General features: G+C 38.8%; 2 protein-coding genes across 8 annotated transcripts; both read right to left on the bottom strand.

Moving 5' to 3' along the window:
• Window positions 1–162: 162 nt before the first annotated feature.
• FRS5 (FAR1-related sequence 5) lies at window positions 163–6,297 on the bottom strand. 5 transcript variants are annotated; one of them, XR_002287822.2, is made up of 4 exons: window positions 3,657–6,297; window positions 1,501–1,676; window positions 796–889; window positions 163–354 (listed from the first exon to the last, which is right to left on the bottom strand). XR_002287822.2 is itself a non-coding variant. In XM_020696912.2 (3 exons), the coding sequence occupies exons 1-2, from the start codon at window positions 5,841–5,843 to the stop codon at window positions 1,503–1,505; spliced, it is 2,361 nt and encodes a 786-aa protein (XP_020552571.1). In that variant the 5' UTR covers window positions 5,844–6,297; the 3' UTR covers window positions 388–889; window positions 1,501–1,502. The 5 variants fall into 5 exon arrangements, 3 of the variants coding, with proteins under 3 accessions (XP_020552571.1, XP_020552572.1, XP_088741050.1); XR_002287823.2 differs by having other exon boundaries at window positions 796–847; XM_020696912.2 differs by lacking the exon at window positions 163–354 and having other exon boundaries at window positions 388–889.
• Window positions 6,298–6,625: 328 nt separating this feature from the next.
• LOC105170223 (DDT domain-containing protein PTM) lies at window positions 6,626–15,716 on the bottom strand. Of its 3 annotated transcripts, none has more exons than XM_088884921.1 (10): window positions 15,577–15,716; window positions 14,137–15,076; window positions 13,062–13,757; window positions 11,684–12,905; window positions 11,062–11,353; window positions 10,793–10,917; window positions 10,200–10,651; window positions 10,064–10,092; window positions 8,366–8,854; window positions 6,626–8,244 (listed from the first exon to the last, which is right to left on the bottom strand). In XM_088884921.1, the coding sequence occupies exons 2-10, from the start codon at window positions 14,958–14,960 to the stop codon at window positions 7,181–7,183; spliced, it is 5,193 nt and encodes a 1,730-aa protein (XP_088741047.1). In that variant the 5' UTR covers window positions 14,961–15,076; window positions 15,577–15,716; the 3' UTR covers window positions 6,626–7,180. The 3 variants fall into 3 exon arrangements, with proteins under 3 accessions (XP_088741047.1, XP_088741046.1, XP_088741048.1); XM_088884920.1 differs by lacking the exon at window positions 15,577–15,716 and adding an exon at window positions 15,428–15,570; XM_088884922.1 differs by lacking the exon at window positions 15,577–15,716 and adding an exon at window positions 15,428–15,570 and having other exon boundaries at window positions 8,366–8,839.
• Between the last annotated feature and the right edge of the window lie 958 nt (window positions 15,717–16,674).

Genomic DNA, 16,674 nt, shown 5'->3' with positions numbered 1-16,674 from the left:
TTTTGTTTCTAGAGTAAATTGGAGATATCTATTTATTCTTTGATTAATTGAAGATATCATGTAACTACAACCACAACCATAACAGTGGAGTTTAGCAAAATTGAAGCAACAAAAAGAGAGCATACGAGCAGAACTATTTGAAACCGGAGCCCAATACACAAGTTGGAAAGTGCAGGGTTCAGACACTTGAATTCGCTGCGTGATAAAATTCATAATTGGTCAATATGTGCATTTGCTTCTACTCTATTGTATCCAACTACGCTTCAAACTCCATTTGCTGTACTATTTCAGAAAGCAAAATTTACAAACTAAAAATTGTGGCCGGAGCTGCATTTTTGCTTCTCCAGTTCTTACCTGAAAGGTATCGCGGGAGTAAGCCATAGGCTGATAATTTCACCATTCCAATGTAATTAAGTTGAAAATGAAATCTCCTGAATAAAGCCTGTTTTCATAGTGTAACGGAAAGTATAGAATATAGTACATGGCAATACAAAAGCAATATTTTAGGTAAGGAGATAGCTCCTAAATTTCTCCTCAACAAGTAATTGAATCACCCAATCAAAGTGGTTAAGAAGCTGGGTAATTCATATTAGTATCTTTCCTGTCACCATGTGAGCTACCACAAATGTTAGCAGTTTAACCCAGAAGCAGTCAGTCTATCAAGCCCATACGATAATACGGATAACGGATTGTGGACCGCACAGGTTTTAGCAAGTACGAGGTTGAAAAATAAGGTGAAAAGAATTAAAAGATAATAAACAAGCATAAAAAGAATGCAAAGTCCAAGAATTTTACCGAGTTTCACAGAGCTGGAGAAATAGGACTTGCTTTTAGCCGTCAGATCTGTCTATTGAACCACAAAAATGCAGCATTAATCTAAAACCGCTGCCTGTAGTTAAAAATAATGAAGTACAAGAATTTCAAAAATACGTGGTAAGAGAGGAGTGTCCATGCTAGAAAAAGAATTATTAATGAAAAAATAAACCATATTAGACAAGGATTTAAGGGAATCAGCCGAGCAGAAATCATGCCTCAAAAGAAACAAACTACATATCCTATATAAAATGCATGCCAGAAATAGCAGTAAAGCTCATAACACATGAGGTTGCAGCAGTTTGATTCCCAGCAATTTCAAATCAATCCTCCCATGATAAAGACAAATATTCCAATTGCCCTGTTGACCAGAAGAAATAAACTAAGGTGCGAGCATTCAACTGTGGGGAAAAAGTTATATTTACACCAAGTTGACAGAGAATCGCTTGCTGCACTAACTACATATGTTTAGCTGTTACTTTTGACATCAGACAGTAATTTAAGGAAACCTCCTATATAACCAAAGATAAACTTTGATGAAAGAATCTAGCAGCTAGATGCTACGGCAAGTTGAAAGACTTGTCTTGCGGCTCTTGCCCAAGAGCTGAACTGCTTCCAAAATAGCCTACTTAGCACAACAATTGCAGATAAACTCCACAGTAGAGAGTGAAAAACAAATTTTTGCACCTTTACAGACCATCCTTCATGCTCAGCTTTATGTTTTGGACTTCAATGGATAAACGTTGTTTATGGTCCTCTATATCCTTCAAAAGGGAAAGGAGGTTTGTGCGATACACTTCACACTTGCGATTGGCACGCTCCAGATCCGTGGAGAGTTCATTAATTTTCTGATCCATGTCATCCTACATAAATTAAGTTATCTTAGAAAATGAAAAATAAACAAAATAAGAAATTCCATTAAGATCATATAAGCAGTTACTAGGACATAATTATGGGATGCTGAACACCAAAAAATGTTAATCCCGCTTTTGCTAACTTGAGGTGATTAATGGAACTCAAGGCATGCTGTATGCTGCCAAAGTGCATCTGATACAATAGTTGAATACCACGTCTGTCCGGCCGAAATGACAAGCTATTTTGACTTCACCCAATATCCTAGGCTTACAGTAGAACACGTATTTGTTTAAAAGCAATATCCTGTTGTATTAATATCTACCATTAGGGGAAGTCATTTTTTGCATAGATCCTTTGTAGTGAGAGATCATATATATTTGAGTTTAATAGGCAGGAAGTTGATCGATCTTTCTAATTTGACAGTTAACTAAGAGGTGTCGTTAAGAATCCCTTCTTCACTTCATCAACATGTGATTAGTTTTAAACCGAATGTCATTCTAACAGAAATTAATTGATTTTTTTCTCGTGTTTAACATTTTTAATTAAAAAAGGGTTATTTGGAAGCAAATGATAAAAGTTAAACTTCTCTTCATAAAGAAATTCAAACATGAAAAACTTTGTCAGTAAGAAGGGGCAATTAATATTCCGGCAAGTCGTCTATTTTCCAAGCAAAACTCTAATTGATTGAATTTATTTGCCAGTCATGATGGATGCAGACACGATAGCGTAAACCTCCCCTAGCATCAAGGATATAAATGCAAGACTTTGAACACTATTACAGAAACTATGCACTTTACGTAAGCCAAAACTTTTTGCTCGACACAAGTAGATCATCAGTATCCCCTTTTCTCCTCGCACAACCCAATTGAAATACCATTGCAATCTGATTAGCTTGCATGCAATATGTCTACAATCCTTGAGAAATGGCATACAGTCTAAAATTTCTCTGAAACTCAGGCCAATGCAGGGAAATTTGGAAATTTTCTTCTCAAGTTGTTAGGTCTGCTGAGTGTCTCTTGACTTGGATGCATTTTATATGAAGTTGCGACCTTGGTTGCAGTTCCCTTTATTTTTTCCCCCCACTAAAATAAATCCTGTGTCTTTTGGATTAGTGGGTCCATCAACACTTGAGCAATTCCATTTCCTTCTTTTTTTTGTATGTGTGTCAGTAAGATGCTCGGTGGACTAAAAGCTTGGATACAAGCAAAAGATTGCACACGAGTCCATGGTAGCGTCCAAAGTTTTTCTTTAGCTTCACCAGATTGACAGCATGCAGAAATGTCGACAATGAAGTGGATTCTTCAACTTTATGCGAACACGATAACCATATTAATATATTTATAGTTTGTGGGCATTGTTGGCCTACAAAGCTAGTGATACAAGCAACACAAACTCAAACTTGAAGCCGTTTTTTCCATCAGAAAATTTAACAATAACTTTCAAAAAGGAATATGCAGAAACTCCACTACAGGTCTTTAACATGACATTAATAGTTATTAGGCCAGTAAAAGTTAGCAATTGAGCCTAACGGATCAATTTACTACAACAGAGCAAAACCAAAAATCTGGAACAGATTTACAGTACACAGGTGCAAGAAAATGGGTAAGAACTAGATTCCTCTATGATAATATAGTTTGGCAACCAAAAGGAACAATGGGTTTCAGCTTGTCAAGAAGTAATTTTAGTTAACTATGATGTTAAGGAAGTTATAGTCAGAGATGAAAACAGAGGAGGCACAATGATGATCTTAAGACTGCAAACAAAATTTAATACATCAGTTTCTTCCGGGTTGGAGACATAGGTACTCAAATAACAATTTGTTACTTGGTCTACCAAACAGCAACATCAATAAGGGTCTAAATAGGTAATTTATCAAGACTCAAGCTATCCTCTTGATCACATACTGCTAGAGTAAAATATATGCATACTCACAAAAGCATGCATTCAAACCCTAACAGGCAATATAGCATATCAGAGAAATAACACACCTCAGATAGTTGCTGCGCTGAGCTCCCTTGACCTTCGCCTGCACAGTGGTTTGGCCAAATTCTACCCCTTGCTGAGACATCCCTCATAGGACCATTACTTATAGAAGGCTTTCCCTCATTCTTTATTGCAACAGCAACTTTCTTTGAAGCCTCAGTCAAAGCAGACATAGCGATAGTATAAGACTCGACAGATTCTGCTCCTTCATCTACAAATTTGAAGGCCTCATGCCGAAGGGTATTATAACGAACAGTATGAGATTCCAAATAACTGTTGAATGGATCAGTAACTCGTTCTTCCAGTACAACACTACTCTTAGCGTTTCTCGTCCATCGCTTCAAGATGTAATGAGATGGAAGCGTGAGAACATTGGTGACCCTAAAAACTGCCAATACATGTCTGCAAAGAAGACCCGAAAACTCAAACATCTGGCAGCTACAAGTAGCTCTCATTTCAAGAACATTGAACCTCACATGGTAAGCTTTGTGGTCTTCCCCAAATTTTGCCACTCGGTAGGTGGTGACTTCTCCGTCATCCTCCACTTTGGATGCCATAAAAGTGAGAGTACTAACCAACTCCTCCTGAAATCTCATAAATATCTTTCTTGTGTAGAAATCAGATGCCTGTTTCTCCATTGGAGAAGGAGTCTTTAGAACTGCTGATGTATTCATTGTATCAAAATCTGCTTTAACTTCTTTCTCATGGCGACTCTCTAATGCTTTTTCATACAGCTTAAAGAACTGATTTAGATTGGTAGATGCATTCACATATCCATCGAAGTACGAATTCATACTGTCACTTCGCTGAGTAATCGACATTTCAGCAAAAAAAGTGTCATGAAGATATACAGGGACCCATTGTCTGCGATCCACATAAATGGCTTGGAGCCACTTATGATCCCTGAGATCATATTTTTCAGCAAGGGAATGCCAGCAGGACTCAAATTCCTCGGTGCTCTCTGACAAGTTCACACACTTGTGTAAGGCAGCTTCAAAGTGAGGATGCTTTAGCAACACATGGGATAATTTCTCCTGGCATTGTTTGAATATATGCCATTTGCAGAAACGATGGCGAGTATTTGGGAAAACCTGCATGATAGCAGAGCGAATGACAGTATCATGTTCGGTCGTGATTGATACTGGAGAGCGGCCAGACATAGCTGCCAGCCAAGTTTTGAATAACCATACAAATGATGCTTCTGATTCATTAATTAGGAAAGCACAGCCAAAAAGTACAGGTTGTCCATGATGGTTCAGCCCTGTGAAGGGCACAAACGGCAACCTGTACCTGTTTGACCTGTACGTGGTGTCGAATGTAACAGTATCTCCAAAATAACTGTAATCAGTTCTGGCCTTGGGATCAGCCCAGAAAACATTACCCGTATACTGATCCTCGTCCCCCTGAACTGCATAGAAGAATGAAGGATTCTCAGCTTGCTTCTGCTTCAAATAATCTAAAAGCAGCTGAATATCTCCCTCCATGCTCCTCTGCCTATTGTTTCGCATGTAATTTCTGCAATCCACCTCTGTGAAGCCAACTTTGCTAATACCACCATACTCCTTTATGAGTACGGACATGATCCTTCGTGGGCCCATTCCAGCAGCCTGCAAAGTATCAATCAAGGTCTTTGCAGGCCCAGAGATTTGGCGATGGGATCGGAGGCAATGCACCTGGTCAGGGGGAACCAACTCGTGATTATGCTCCTTAACGAAACCAGAGACAACCCATTTTCCAGAATCCTGTATCTTGACGGACAACGAGGCCTTACACCCCACCCGCGTCACAGTCCGCGGTCGTTTGATTTCCCTATCCTTGGTGCGTTTCTCATTCAAATTGCGGAACCCCTCCTTCGCACATACGAAAGACCTCTGTATGATGGCCCCATCCTTCCTAGAGCGGCGGGACGAGCTCACACGAGTACTAAACCCAACTCGCCTTGCATATGAGTTATAGAATGCCTTGGCAGCCTCCTCGGACTCAAATTCCATTCCCTCGTAAGGCTCAAGATCAAGGTCTCCCTCGGGAATGTAACTCTGCGCAAAAGCAGTGTCGCCACTGCCACTACCAAGGGAATTAGCATCATTAGGAGAACCATCAGGCATTTCACCGTCATCATTAGGGGGTTCAATATCAATAGCATCATCTCCCCCGCCTAAACCAATATCAAATTCTATCACCCCATTTTCCATGCTCGAACACAGAAATCCGGACCACTCAAATATTGTCCGACGACTATCCCACAACGAAGTATACAACCAAATCCGAAAAGGTTTCCCGGGCAAACGGGCACCCGAAACAAGAACGAAAATACCCCAGATTTTAAGCCATAAACCTATTAAGATTCGGGTGATCAAATCATATATAAATGAAACCAAATTCGACCTCCGAAAAGGATACGAAAATCAGGCCTCAATTTGCACGAATTGAGGAGGGAACAAAAGATACCCAACTACTTACCGGAATCTCTTGATTGTCTTTTCGCAGAAAATGATTTTTGTAATTTTAATTTGAGTGTGGAGCGGAACAAAGCGCAAAGGTACTAACGAGTGAAAAGAGCAGGTGGGTGTGGTGCAGATAATCAGAGCCCTAATTATATACACTGCATTTTATAGAGCGTACGAATTTGAAATTTCGCTTTTTTCTGGGGTCACTCTGCGAAGGCAACATCATTTTATGGAATTCATATTTCTACCCACAAAGAAATTTCTTGAATGTTGAAATCAAATAATATTGAACCACCAATAATTATTAAATTTTCTTTATTTGTTATATAATTCCATAATCTTTTACACTAACAAATTAATTTCAACTTAGAAGTCTTCTAAAATTTCAAAGTGAAATGTATATAATTAAAATTGAATGAAATGTCTAATTTAATTTTCTACCATGAAAGGGGCATTACAAATCTTAAACCTTAAATTTTAATTGTAAAAAGGATGCTAATAATAGTATATGACATGATAATGAGAGATTCTTGAAGATAGTATACAATTCAATTTGGTGATTGATGAGAGAATCATAACAATAGTACACACTGCCGAGCACGGGGCAATGTGTTGCTGTCTGTACCATCTCACAGTTACTCCTGCCCCATGTTTTCATAATCAGATAAGCACCAAAAAAACCCAGCTTATCTACCAACATCAGAAACAAGAAGAATCATGGTCTAAGAATAATCCCTATATCTCCCAGAACTAAATGGAATCAAGTGAATTCTGGTCTTGTAACATCAATCAACCAACCACGGGGCGGTGACAGACAACTTTATCCAACTGCTACCATTGAACTCATTATGCAGCTACCACTAGATGCTTCGACCACCAAAATGAAATTCAGGCCAGTCTGAAGTAAAAACTGCAACAGAAAAACAGGCAAAACCATGCCACCTGTGTTTCTCATCTCAGCTTGGACATAATGCATGATATGCCTCCGGTGCTCATATTCTAGTGCATAATTATCTGCAGTTGCCATCCATCTCCGCTCCAAATAATACATATTCGACCAGATGTATTAAAGGAAAGATCAACTATCTCCACTTGCGACAATTGCCACACCTCCAGCCGTCCTCCCAGGATGAGGATTCAAGCCAGGGTGAACAATGGCTGTGTATCCACACACCACATATTTGGCAAGAAAGGTCTGGGCATGGGTCAGTATGAGAACAGATGTTACAAGGTATAATTTCAATAGTTGTTCCAACAGAAATGATGGGTTCTTCCTGATCATAAGATATTTCAAGCGTTCCATTTTCTGGAAGCACGGCTGAACCTTCCCAATTTTCCAAAACATTTTCTGGTGATTCATTGCTATTTGAACGGCCAACATCATCAGATGCAAGCAACTCATGGAAAGAGAAATATGTCTGAGGTTCAAATTCCATATCATCGTAACCAAGACAATCATAGTCCAGTGTAATACCGTCGTCGAACTCCTCCTTGGAAACAACCAATTGAGTCTGAGGGGATAAGGAATCCTGCACAGAGCTCATGGTGTTTGCTTCTGAAGGGGTGGATGCATCAACCTGGTACAGATTGATTGCTGAGTTACAATCAGAGTTGTTTTCCCTCTTTATATGTCTCCTAACGGGCAATTTCCTTGTAGAGTTGAAGACATTTGCTTCAGAAGCAGCAGAAATTTCAACCTGAAAAGGATCTGGCGGACGAGGAGAATATACATCCTTTTCTTGCTTGATGTGTCTTCTGACTGGCAGCTTCCGAGGACCAGAATAAGATACATTAGAATTATCCCATCCACAATCCACTTCTGACATGTCAGTACGTTGCTCAACTTCAGAACGGGATAGGAGAAGAGGATCGTCTGCTCCTGCATGAATAACTTCTGTCTTTGTGGGTAATGCAGAATAAGCCAGCCCCTGTTCCTTGAGATGTTCAGATATTACACGAGCATTATTGTTAGGAATTTCTAGCTTTGGAACTTTGCTCTCCATTTTGTCCTCCAATGCCTTCTTTTTCTCAGGATCCAAGTAAGGACACACAGGAGATTTGATCCTACGGCATTTGCTGCATTTGAATCCCACCAAGTAAAAAATCTTAGACTCGTCCAGTTCTACGGCATCTGCATGATACCAATCTGCAACGGCACAAAAATCAATACATTAATCACTTCTGCATGCTACAAAACAAAGAAGAGCAACAACGAACTTCTGAAATGAAGATCAAATATGAGATTCACTGGTAAAGGACAAGCTCACATTGGCAAGTTTCACATCGAATGTACATTAACTCAGAATTGTATGGCTGATTACAAAGACGGCAAAGAGGTTCCGTCAAGTCCATATCTGGATTGCCTCTGAGAAGAATATTTTTCAATCTGAAATCAATGCCAGTGTCTTCACAATTCTTTTTCCTCCATATAAGACCCCAGTTTTTATTTTTACTTCTCTTTGCTACTACAGAACCATTGGTCAATTTCATCTCCGATGAATATTCCAGGGTCCCAACAGATGCTGATGGTCCTTTATAACCTACTAAGCCACGTTTGTTCGTGCTCCCTGCATTTGGAAAGTCTCGACCTTGAAGGTGCAAAGGACTTGTTGGGGATCCATAGCTACTTTGAACTTGGGTGACAGCTCGAGTCTCACAGCAATGCTTGCAGGTGATCAAAAACTCAATCTCCTCATTCATATGAACTGTTGAACTGGTGGTACATTGCTCGTGACAAAAACCTGGCACATTAGAAACTTACAAAATAAGATGAAACAACACCCTGTTTAGGTACATGAATCAGATCTAATACTAAATGGTGTTTGTCATAGACATTACAATTTCCATCAAACAATTTTTGCAGAAAAATGAGGAAAAAAGAAATGCAGAATTACATGTGGCACACTACTGTGAGCATTAAATACAAACATAAAGGTGTCACAAAGTTGGTCTCACACCAAACACCATCCTTCCAAATAAGTCAATAATATAAGCACACAGCAGCATTATCCATGTAGAAGCCTAACTTTATTTCACATGAAAACTGAAAACAGAGCAGCAAAGCATTACAACAGGCAAACACAAGTGGAGAAACAGATACAGAGTTCAATATGATTTGCATTATGTTGGAATTTGAATATGCTGGCTTTCCTTTTTTCAGCTGACCACAGGAATGCAGCATCATTTGGTCCAACTTAATAGATATCTATCTTAAATTAGGTAGAACCAAAGAAAGGAATTTAAGGGCTTCCTCTAACCTAAATTTCTAAAAACTTTACTTGCACATCATATTAAGCTACTAAGATTCAATGCTGGCATTCTGCCTACTCCTAGAAATAGATGATAATAGCTAAACAGTTGCTTATGCACAAGGATCTAAACAGTTAAATGGAGCAAAAAGTATTAGCTAAATTAGATATGAACGTTTAAGGGGTAAATTCAAAAGTGAGAGAGAGAGAGAAGAAGTTGAAAGTATAACCCTATATAAAAAGAAGTTGAAAGTATACCCCTACATAAAACTTGCAACTTGAACATATTTAACAGAAAATGATAATCATCATAAGCACACAATTTACACCCTTCTCAAAGGGATGACAAAGGAAGGAATTGAAACAGTCTGCCAGTTAGAGCACGAGGATAAGCATGCCTTTTTAAAAACAAAAGGAGGTAGTTCTCCATGTATGACTAACACAAGGAGGTAAATTTCCGTAAATGCAAAGCAAGTTGATTTATCATATAAAGAACTTTCAAAGAGAAGATCATCGGCAAACAGATTAGGTACGTTCCTATGCTGAAAGGAAATGAAAGAGGCAGGTTATGTGGATTAGCACTATGATAACCATCTTATTCACATTTTCCAAACTGTAAACTAACTCTAGTGCTGAATACTACGCGGAAAACCTGCATATTTGAGTCAAAAAGAAAAAAAGGCATTCATACAAAAATATCATATAGCATCACAATACCTTGGCATGCACTGCACTTGACTGCATTCCTGCACATGGAAAAAACCCAAAAAAATTAAAATCAATAGGGCGAAAGAGAAAAAAAGAGTGATGAGCCGGAACAGAAAAATTAGAAACATAGTTATAGTATAAGTACCTATGCAAGACATCCTGATGGCACGAACTACAGTAACTCTTGACCAAGTTATCTTGCTTCCGAGAGAGATAGGAGAATATATTTTTCCGGTAAGGCTTCCAAAGCCTCCTTTGCAGTTTGGACAACACATCCACAGACTTGTTTTTCTCAACTTTTTCTTCATATTCTTTAATCAGATATAAAGGGATGCGTGTCTCAGAAAACCAGTATCTTTCCTTTCCATCATCCAGAATTTGCTCTACTTCTGCTATAGTTTTCAGGACACGAGAGGGCAAGTGCTTCTGGCTACCAAAAGCAATGCAGTATCTAATTTCATGTTCCACAGTTTTCTTATCAGAAATAAAAGCATTTCTAAAAGCAGAAGCTTCTGTATCAGGGCCTTTTCCATCAGGAGGAGTCTGTTCTGGACGAATTAAATCATTCCACCTCACATGCAAGTCAAGGTGTCGGACCTGATGCAAGCAGCCATTATAGTATTAGCAAAGTCGAATAAAATAACATAAAACATGATTGCTGCCCTAAATAAATGACAACCAAGGTACAGTAAATATATAACAAAATTCCAAGAATAATAAACCAAGTAAAAAATGCACCTGAAGTGCAAGCTGTGCTATGTTCCTACTCATTTCAACTGCTGACCGCCAGATAAGCTGCCTGCTACATTTAGGAATCTCATGTCCTTCAACATAGTGTATTCCCGGCATCTTCTTTGAACCACCTGCTATGCTTCTAACGTGTCAGTAATATAATTCCGCACTTTGAAAAATCATACAAGAAACGCAAACCACAAACTTCATCAAATAGAACATAATTAGAATGGACTCTGCAGGAAAACAAGAAACAAAAGGATTGTGAAAATTACCTTGACGTGCTGCCTTTCTAATCATTGAACACGGAAGAATCCCTCTTTGGAACATAAGCTTCGACAGTCTACCTCCTCTCCACCAGGTGAAGTCGGTCAACGCATCCTGGGAATCATCACTTGCAACTTCCACCACAACAGAGGGTTTCCGGCCACGCCTCCCTGGTCTACGCTTCTGAGTTGATCCAGCAGCATTTGCTGCAATTTGAGAAGTAGAAGATTGAGTTGAACAACTATCAACAAGCCTTATCCAATCTCCAGAAAGGGCAATGGTGCGAATGTTCTCCTCAAGCTGTAAATGCAAGCACAATTACATATTTGAAAGCATGCAATTTGAAATAAGCATAAAGAGCATGACAAGCAAACATATATGTTACTATATGCTGAATTCTTGAAAACAAGATGCAGTAACCATGATTCAAAAAGCAACTCATGGAAAAGTAGACATGCAGCGAAGCACACGCAAGATCAAGTGGCCAGGCATTTGAGACAGAGATGCAATTGTAGATTAAACAGAACTGGTGCAACTAGTCTAGTGACTGAACAAATGTACATATTGATCAGTAATATCTTCACAGAAATAGAAATGAACCTAAAACCAACTACCAAAAGGAATGCTTACTTCAAGCAAAAGGATCTTTATCGCATTGCACGTAGTAGCCTGTTCAACTTGTTTATGCCATCTTTTCCTAAAAGTGTCATTTAGGAATGGACCAGTGAGTAGACCCCTTAAGCTTTCCTCCATAAACATAATATATGTTATAATGCCAGGAAGTCTCCCATCCCCATTCTTCACAGAACGAACAGCAGCAGGTACCTTCATAGCCCCTCTACTGGCATTTGATGCGGCTGCATTTAACAAGCATCCCCTCTTGCTTGCCACAGTAGCCTTACAAGAAAAGCACCAGGTACATCTTTCCCTTGGGACTTCAACAAGCTTCTTCTCAGTATTTGGCCAGAAAAATCTCATACCTGCTGAAGAAAATGCCTTCACCTGAAGCGAAACATTGTCAGACATAGCATTTCGGCGATTATAGGAAGAGCGAGGCTCAGGAACTTGATTTTCCTCAGATGAAAGGATGGCCAAGTTAGCAGCTGCAGAAGCAGCGAAATCTCCATGCATGTAATTGTTTATATAACCAGTTGTTTTGAAGGAAGACCCTCTGTATATGGAATCATCATATGCATTTCCACAGGACTTCCTCTCAGCCCTACTATTAAGTCCCAGGCATGAAAGAGACGTTTTGGCTTTGGGAGTAGCCCCATTCACAGGACCACTGAAATTGTCAGTGCTGTTTCTTGTTGTGTGAGAAACAGCCTCTGTCACATTTGAAGTACTTTGTTGGTTTAACTCTTTGGCAGCAGGCTGTCCTATTAAACCACCAAATGAAGTGGGTTCAACCAATATAAAGCAAGAATTTTGTCCATTTGAACCCAGGTTATCTGATTTGATCATTGTACTCAATGAGTTCCCACTGAGGACAGGCCCAGGAACAAAGTTCGTAAGATTTGAGGCAGCCTTGTCGGCGGCACCACTACCACTGTCACAACTTCCAGTGTCATCAATCTCAGTCATCTCAGTGAATGACTTCTTCAACAAATTATCCAAATGAGTGGTACACTCATCTCCTCCTAATTCCTTTGATAACTGTAAACCAGCTACAGGCATTTCACTGCAAGGTAAGAGGTCTTCAGGCAGTACCCAATACTGCATGATCCCCCTGCATATTTCTGAGTATGCGACTATGTGTTCTGCCTTTGAGTAAAGGGAATGGATAACTTTAGGAATGTCATTTCTGTTGTAGTATCTGAGACAAATCTCTGAGTTAATTGAGGCCTTCAATCTGCAGAAATATTTGCCACAAATTAGACAAAGGCAGCATGAAAAGCCACTCTGATGTTAAGGAGATAGAAGTTCCACCAACTAATGCATACATATGGTGCCCAGAAAGATAAGTAAGAAAACAAGGACACAAGATTACACAGAATTAGAAACATACACAAGTAGATGGTCACAGGTAGCAACAAAGACTTGTCCGTATGGATCAACACCAAAATTAAGTCCTCCCTTTAAAGTTGTTCCTTGCAAAATTTTTGGTTCAGTAGCATTTATTTGACAGTCAGGACAATACCAAGAACCCTCCGGCATATGCATCTTGTTCAGTCCTAAGCATCTAGAGTGGTATGATGATGGGCAACCATCACAGCAAAGCAGCAATCCATCCATGCCACATATACGGCATTCATCACCATTACCATCTTCTTCAGCCGAATTTTCAACTGATCCACCTACTTGATCAAAATGACTACCAAACAGATCCTTTTTCTCATGATGCTCTGCAATAATTCCTAGAGATTCTTTGTCCTTGGCTGAAACAGTTCTAGAGTACCTAGGATGGACTCTTCTAGATCCACCAGTAGGGCTGATCATTGTACTTGTATCTATGTCTATTCCTACTTCTGACTCTTCACGCATATCCATCTCTGCTCTTAGCTCTTCAGAATCCAGAACATCATCGCATAAAATCTGCAAAATTAATAATTTCCTTCCAGCTGATAAAGTGTAATAATCTCTCTCCAAGGATTGGGCATAGAATCCCTTCCATTCTGATCCATTTGTATAACCCATCACCATCAGATAGTGGACCAAATAGACTGGCCAAGTTAAGGTGTCAAGCAAGCTCCAATCCAGGCACCTAAAATTAGAAAAGAGGAAGTAAGTTTGATATGCAGCAAGTGGAAATTAATGACAAACTTGCAAGTTGCACCAATAGATACACACACAGCTTAGTCTGATGTTTTACAACAGCTAAAGCCAATTGAGCAATAATTGCCAATACAATCACTCCAAAGTACATAGTACTACCTATGTTGTTACTTCAAGATTTGTTTACCATTAAATGACAAAGCAAACACTACCCATTTGCAATTGCAAGATTCTATACACCAGGATTAAGCAAACCAAATCACTAGGAAAAGAACATCATTGAGAAGAATAGTTTCAAAGACAGTCACCGTTGCATTAATCACCAAATGAAAGAAATTGAGCTTATAGCAAAAGTTTTAGATAAGTACCTCATGCATTTCAGGGCAACCCCCGAACCTTCTGATGAGAGCCTCTCAACATGGCGCTTCAGGACACGCAATAGAGCAACATGGACAGAGTCCAACAATGTGTTCGCAACAGAGGAATTGAGTGCCCCAACAAAATCATCCAATCCAAAGGGGTACAGAAACAGCGGAACACTAAACGAACGCAAGAAACTATGTACCGATAGAAGGTGAGAAACATATTCCTCTGGAACACCAATATGGCCCGAAGAAGGAGGCAATTCTGGTGGTGGAACAAGTAGCTCTTCCATGTTTAAACAAGCATCCTGCTCTTGCACATTCTCACATGAATCACCCGAAGAATCAGTATCACCATCATCATCAACTTCTACTTCATTAGTACCAGCTTCACCAACGTTCAGCTCACTCAACAATGATAAATCGATCTGATTGCAATTGGTTGGCTCTAGCATGTTTTCAACTTTCAAAACCTTTGCATTTACATCTTTACCTAGCAACGTTTTGTCCAACTTCTCTTTCCTCTCAGACCATTCACCAATTAAATCCCCATCTTCAACCAAAAACACCTTAACTTCGCCACTATCTAAATCCTCAAAATCCCCATCCTCATAGTTTGTCCTATACAAACCTGAATCATAAGACGTAATTTTCCCCAAAAACACCCCACTGCCCTGAAACTCTTTCCGCACATATCTACCCACAAGTTTTAAAGACCTTGTCTCGACTACCTTCTTTTTACCATCACTATCCACCAGAGCATCTGGTGCGTCATTTCTCTTCCGTTTTCTCCCCCGGCGCCTCCCAGTCCCAACCACCACTGGCTCCATTCTACCACCACGGGTAATTCAATCCTCAAAATAAACAAACACTATATCTAATCCAGCATCTCAGTTTCTCTTCCCACACATAATTCAGCAGCAAACAGTCGCCGCTCTCGAGACACCTGTCAAATTCAATCAACACATCACTCAGGGCCTCCATCTCAATTACAAACTATAATAAAATTAAAACCGAACGGCAAGCAAACAAGAAAATCACTGGATGCAACTTTAACTGCCATTCTAGATCCAAGACAAAAACTCCACGCAAAAGCATAAAGCAAAATACCCACACACAAACGCCTTAAAAAAAAAAATGACGCCGGATTTGTGAAGAACCGCAAAAGTAACCGATTTTGCGATTAGATTCCGACGCTGATGCAGTCAACTTAGGGTTTCCGAATTTTGTGCGCGTTTCTGTGGGAGGCTATAAACACAGTGACAATAATGAATACGCATAAACAGAGGGAGAGTACCTTATCGCCAAATACACTAATCGAAAGCCGCCATTGAAGAAGATTTGAGAGAAAAAGGAGAGCGAAAGAAGCGAGTATAGGTAGTGATGTGATGTGATGTGCGCTGGATATGGTAAAATAGCCCTAACCAAAGGCTTCGCCACACTCACCTGTTTGTGTCGTGGATTATCTGCGTAAAGAGTTAAAGTTACTATTTGAGCCAACTCGTCCGAGTCAAACATTTCATTGGATTTTCTCCCTCTCTAGATTTTCGCAATTTTTGTAGCGATTCTGTGACGAAGAAGGTACGCTTATTTTTTTCACGTTTTCCTTTATTACGGTAAACATCCGCCAATAAGCGTTTTAGGTTCTTCCCATTATTTAATCTTTAAAAAATAGTTATATTATATGAAAACTACAACGAATGCACTGTAATTACTGATTTACTGTACTGAATTTGAATTTAAAAATACTATCAAAAAAAATTGCATCAGAAAATTTTTTTAATGTCTAAAATAATTTTGGATAAAATATAATTTTAATATTCAGTATTTAAATAAAATAGCACATATAAGTATAAATATATTTATTATTTGTGTGTATTAATTCATTAGGACATTAATTTGAAATAAATAGTGACAACAACAAAAAAAGAAAAGAAATATAGCCCGGATATTTTTAAATTGCGAAAATTCCATTTAGCCGTTTCGTTGATATTTTAAAATTTTGAATTAATTCATAATTTTTTCCTGAGTATAAATTAGTACATGCGATAAATACATGGGGAAAAAAAGGATGGAACAAATATTAAAAAGAAAAGGGAGTGTGTTGAATTTTGGAAGGATTTTTTATTTTTCTTTTTTTATTGATGGGTTGACCCACTGAGTTACGGGTCAGATTTCTCCCCCCCTTATAGCTTTGCAATTTTAGGAGCTTTATTTTCATTTAGCAGAAACAAAGAGTAGTAGTGCAAATGGAGAAGTTGGCGGGAACAAACTTGTAGTTTATTTTGTGTTCCCCGCCAATTATTATTGTTTTTAAATTATTGGGAGCATCAAATATATATGATATTTGGCTATTTTTACTACACTTAACCTCTTTTCCTACTTCTTCACCAAATTTCTAATCTAATTTTGTTTTTAGATACTTATTTACAATAATATAATATTAATTTTTTTATTAGTGTTGCATAATACCATAAAACCGTATGCTTACTGTTGAGTTGTTAGGATTTTCGAAATTTCACGAGCTGATTATACATCGTTGTT

The sequence above is a fragment of the Sesamum indicum genome, linkage group LG9 (genome assembly GCF_026168435.1).
Source record: "Sesamum indicum cultivar Baizhima isolate 11 linkage group LG9, ASM2616843v1, whole genome shotgun sequence".
Lineage (NCBI taxonomy): Eukaryota > Viridiplantae > Streptophyta > Magnoliopsida > Lamiales > Pedaliaceae > Sesamum > Sesamum indicum.
Note: the sequence above shows the minus strand (reverse complement) of the source record. Positions and strands in the feature narration are given on the sequence as shown.